The sequence below is a fragment of the Pundamilia nyererei genome, unplaced genomic scaffold (genome assembly GCF_000239375.1).
Source record: "Pundamilia nyererei isolate P.nyererei 1_Seehausen unplaced genomic scaffold, PunNye1.0 scaffold00611, whole genome shotgun sequence".
NCBI classification, from domain to species: Eukaryota; Metazoa; Chordata; class Actinopteri; order Cichliformes; family Cichlidae; genus Pundamilia; species Pundamilia nyererei.
In genome coordinates this window covers 10,087-15,008 of record NW_005188012.1, presented here as the reverse complement: position 1 = coordinate 15,008, position 4,922 = coordinate 10,087, and the positions used below count along the sequence as shown (strand labels likewise).

Genomic DNA, 4,922 nt, shown 5'->3' with positions numbered 1-4,922 from the left:
TCACTGGTAAAAATAAATAATTGAAATGGGTATATATTTGTTTTTTGTTAAGTTGCCTTATAATTATGCACAGTAATAGCCACCTGCACACACAGATATCCCCCTAAAATAGCTAAAACTAAAAACTAACTAAAAACTACTTCCAAAAACATTCAGCTTTGATATTAATGAGTTTTTTGGGTTCATTGAGAACATGGTTGTTGTTCAATAATAACATTATTGCTCAAAAATACAACTTGCCTAATAATTCTGCACTCCCTGTATACACATACATCATACATGTATGTGTATATGTATGGTGACTGCAGTTCACTTCATGGCCTCCAGGGGTTCCCGAGTGTGTTCTGGTGAGATGTCTCACCTGTACGTGTGTGTCTTCTCAGGTGGACAACTCATCAGTGATTGAGATTGACTTCATCCGCTCTGACATCTTTGAGGAAGTCCTGAACTACATGTACACGGCAAAGATCTCTGTGAAGAAGAAGGACGTCAACCTGATGATGTCATCAGGCCAGATCCTCGGCATCCGCTTCCTTGACAAACTCTGCTCTCAGGTAACACACACGGGCGACACACAGACAGGTAATCCACATACAAGTGAAGCGTGTACACAGGTAATGCACATGCAGGTAGCATAAAATGCATGTAACACACAAGCTGGTGACACACACAGGTAACAGGTGTTGGTGGGTGTGTCCTCAGAAGCGAGATGTGTCGTCGGAGGACAAGGAGAAGTTTCCCTATGACATCGTAAAGATGGCGCTGCCGCCTGAGGCTCAGCTGGCCGCCGACTCGGAGGTACGGATTAACCCATTGTTTACCAGTTAACTGTCAGAGCCTGTACTTTGTAATCTGATTACTGTTGTGTGTAGGTGCTTGACGATGACACGTCCGCCACAGATGACCTTGTGGAGCCCTCGGCCAATCCGGAGCTGGAGAAGTCTCCCAGTACAGCGCTGCATGTGCAAGAGGCGATCCTAAAGGAACTGACCAATGAGGATGTGCACAAGGTACGCATACTTACACCTGAGTATTCCTGTATCCACGACGACTGTCACTGACACATCGTCCATCCAGGTAACCTGCTACAACCAGGATGTGGTGACGGAGATGGAGGCGGAGCCTAAAGAGCTTGGAGCGGAGCATCACGCCACACAGACGCTGACCTTCGCGGACAGCATAGGGGAAGTGAAGGACGAGCAGCCGCCAGGCTGGTCAACGGCGACTGCCGACATGAAGTTCGAATACCTGCTGTACGGACACCGCGAGCAGCTCGCCTGCCAGGTGTGTGGGAAGACTTTCTTGGATGAGAGCAGACTCAGGTAAGTACACACCTCAATGATGAAAATGGATCTTGAAGCCACAGGCGAAGGACACATCTGTCTGTCTCTGCTCAGGAAGCACGAGAAGCTTCACTCGGCCGAGCGTCCGTTCGCCTGTGACATTTGCACCAAAGCTTTCACCACCCACGCTCACCTGAAAGGTAACCACACCCACGTACGTTTACTTGCTTCTTACTTCTATGCTCCCTGAGGTCACCCTAACCCTCACCTGTCTGTTCAGAACACCTGAAGATCCACGCAGGTTTCAAACCCTACAGGTGTGACGTGTGTGGGAAATCGTTCATTCGCGCTCCGGACCTGAAGAAACACGAACGAGTTCACAGCAACGAGCGGCCCTTCGCCTGCCAGATGTGCGAAAAGGTGAACTCACCTGTCCTCTCACCTGTGCGCCCATCTTTCCTGTCACCATTGTAACCAGTCTGGCTCTCACCTGTGTGCCTGCAGGCTTTTAAACACAAGTCTCACCTGAAGGATCACGAGAGGAGACACAGAGGAGAGAAACCGTTCGTCTGTCCGTCCTGCACCAAGGCCTTCGCCAAGGTACTGCACTCAGTGTACTGAGTACTACATATGGTATATATAGACAGTACTACACACAGTATATAGACTAGAGATGGCACGATACCACTTTTAATGTCCGACACCGATATCATAAATTTGGATATCGGCCGATACCGATATGAATCCAATATAGTGTTTTTTAATCAATAAAACTCTTTTTTTAATATCTTGCTGCTTTTTGTATAAGTTCATACTCAAGTTTAAATAAACAACAACACTAAAGCTATTCTGTTATACCTGTATGTAAAAAATACACTGCACCCAAAATATTTCATAGTTCAGCAACACTGATCAATCTAATAAACTTAAACCTGCTCCATCCTCCTATTCTGGTATTTTAAAGAGTAAGCAACCAAACTAATAGGGCTCTAAAACATATATCGGTTGTTAAGCGTAACGCTGGAATGCTTTACAAACACTCAGAGATGAACTTACACACTTGCTTTACTTCTCTCTGGGATCACTTCCTCGGAGATGAAATGCTGGTTTGGTAGCAAGGCTACAAATACACACAGCCGCTCTATCAGGTGACCACACTGCTGCGACGTTATGAGCCGAGTTACGCCGTGTCGCAAGTTTTGTTAGGTGCTTTTTTGATATTTAATGGATCGGATTACATTTTTTGTTTCTCTCCGATATCCGATCCAGTAATTTACGTCAGTATTGGACCGATACGTAATATCAGAGCGGTCCATCTCTAGTACATATTATACCATATATATACAGTACTGCAATCAGTATATACACATTGGGGGGCGACCGTGGCTCAGGGGGTTGGGAATCGCATCTGTAACCGGAAGGTCGCCGGTTCGATCCCTGGGCTCTCTGTCCTGGTCGTTGTGTCCCTGGGCAAGACACTTTACCCTACTTGCCTACTGGTGTTGGCCAGAGGGGCCGATGGCGAGATATGGCAGCCTCGCTTCTGTCAGTCTGCCCCAGGGCAGCTGTGGCTACAACTGTGGCTTGCCTCCACCAGTGTATGAATGTGAGAGTGAATGAATAGTGGTATTGTAAAGCGCTTTGGGTGCCTTGAAAAGCGCTATATAAATCCAATCCATTATTATTATTATTATTATAGTACTGTGTGGTCTTCCTAGTTAAAAATAACACAGCATCCTCTTTTGCATTGTGAGCTTCCTCGCCAAACATTATTATGCAGCACCACAGACCAGTCTTCTTTTAGGTGCCCCACTGTTGCCATTCATCAGCTTTCTTAAATGCAGTGCCCCCTGCTGGTCAGCCTTATCATTACATCAACATCTGCATGTCAACACAAGTACTATAACAGAGTATATACAGTACTGCACTAAGTATGTGTAATATTATGCTGTAGTATTACACAGTGTCCGTAGTGCCGGTATGTTTGTGTTGTGGTGCGTTCACTGTCCTTCTGTCATTTCAGGCGTCAGATCTGAAGCGTCATGAGAACAACATGCACAGTGAGAGGAAGCAGCTGAATCCTTTGCAGAGTGACACTGAGACACTGCAGGCTGCTGCCATGGCTGCTGAGGAGCAACATCTGGACTCCATCAGCTGTTCCTAACATCTGGACAGCCCTTTAACCTTTTGTTTTCTCACAAACTTTGAACTGACTTTGGCTGTGTTTGCTAGGAGCCTTTTTTCCTGCATCGAGTTGATGCACGTGAACCCAAGTGTAAGATAAACCGAGCGGTCATGTGATTCACATGTTGTCATGTGACCTCCCTCTGGCTACATGTGTGATTTGTAACCTGGCGTGTTTGTCTTTTCAGTTTGAAGCATAAATTTATAAACTGTGTAAATTATAAACACTTCTGCTCAGTTTCATGAGCAATGACAGAGAGAACAGTTTCAATAAAGATTCAACCTTATCGACATGTTCTCCTAAGGTTATTAGCCCAAAAAGGTTGTTCATCATTGGTCACGTGACCAATTTAAGACAACACAACAACAAGATGCAGCGACCCAGAGTCTCCATTTCCACTTAGGTCGAAAGTGCAGACTTCAAACTATATACCAGTTTTTAAATTGTGTCGATGGGCCACAAAACCAGAGTTATGATTAAAAAATACACGCAATGGTATTTCTGAACAAAAGAGCGGTGTTTACAGCGGGAAGAAACGGCGTTTTCTAAGGACAACGCTAGCAAACACTCTCCGTTTGCAATTGAAAAAAGAAAAAGAAAAAACACCCCTAATTTTTGTTAAAGTTTTCCATGTCAACCAATCAACTTGTTCTGTAAATAGATCTAAATGGTTATATAAAACACGCCTGAAGCCTTGGCTGCATTTTTTGGTGAATAGTACCATATAACTTTGTAGTTTGCAAATCTTGTACATACTTTTTTAGAAATATACAATTTCTAATTGCATTTCAAGTTATGAAAATGATTCATTAAACATGTTTGAGGTTTTTACAGTAAAACATAACTTTTTTCTACTCGGATTTTACATTTTTTGTCTGAATTTAGATTAATTGTGCAAATACAGTATGTCAAAATGAAAAAACAACTCCAATTTCAGATATTTGAGGTTGTGCTGAACATAATGATACCAAACAAGGCAAGATAAACCGTTTTTAAAGTTGAAATATAGAAGTAAAATCAAAAGTAGTCAAAAACGGCTGGTTAAACTCACAGCTGGACTGCTACTTCCTGTTGAACGGTTGCTGCATGAGCTCCACATTAAGGCTCAGTGAATAGTAATGCCTTTTGCGGTATTGCAGTCTTTAGAATTAGTTTTTCCCTTCAGTACAAATCTGCTGGGATAACTGATGATGGAGAAATGCTTTCAGCTGCTGCAGACATCAGTAAATCTGACCTTTGTAAAGAAGGAGACTGATCTTGTTTCTATGACCACCATAAAACAATGGGGTCAGAACACCTAGCGAAATCAGATGTGTGCTTTGTAGTCCATCAACTGGTTTCAACATGGCAGACATCCAGCGTGGCACTGGATGCCACAAAGGTAAGGGCTTTTCTCTTTTCCTAAGACCTTCTCCTACCCACTTTTCCTTGATTTCGATGATGCAGGATCAGGA

General features: G+C 43.7%; 1 protein-coding gene across 1 annotated transcript in view; it reads left to right on the top strand.

The window, feature by feature from the left end:
• Positions 1 to 3,760, top strand: part of LOC102204392 (zinc finger and BTB domain-containing protein 14) — a 25,447-nt gene extending 21,687 nt beyond the window's left edge. Inside the window, exons 2-9 of the mRNA XM_005754631.1 lie at positions 384 to 554; positions 703 to 798; positions 873 to 1,010; positions 1,078 to 1,322; positions 1,398 to 1,483; positions 1,564 to 1,703; positions 1,788 to 1,883; positions 3,307 to 3,760. Coding sequence (XP_005754688.1) covers positions 384 to 554; positions 703 to 798; positions 873 to 1,010; positions 1,078 to 1,322; positions 1,398 to 1,483; positions 1,564 to 1,703; positions 1,788 to 1,883; positions 3,307 to 3,447 — 1,113 coding nt within the window. The 3' untranslated portion in view covers positions 3,448 to 3,760. The remainder of the gene's footprint in view (positions 1 to 383; positions 555 to 702; positions 799 to 872; positions 1,011 to 1,077; positions 1,323 to 1,397; positions 1,484 to 1,563; positions 1,704 to 1,787; positions 1,884 to 3,306) is intronic.
• The last annotated feature ends 1,162 nt before the right edge of the window (positions 3,761 to 4,922 follow it).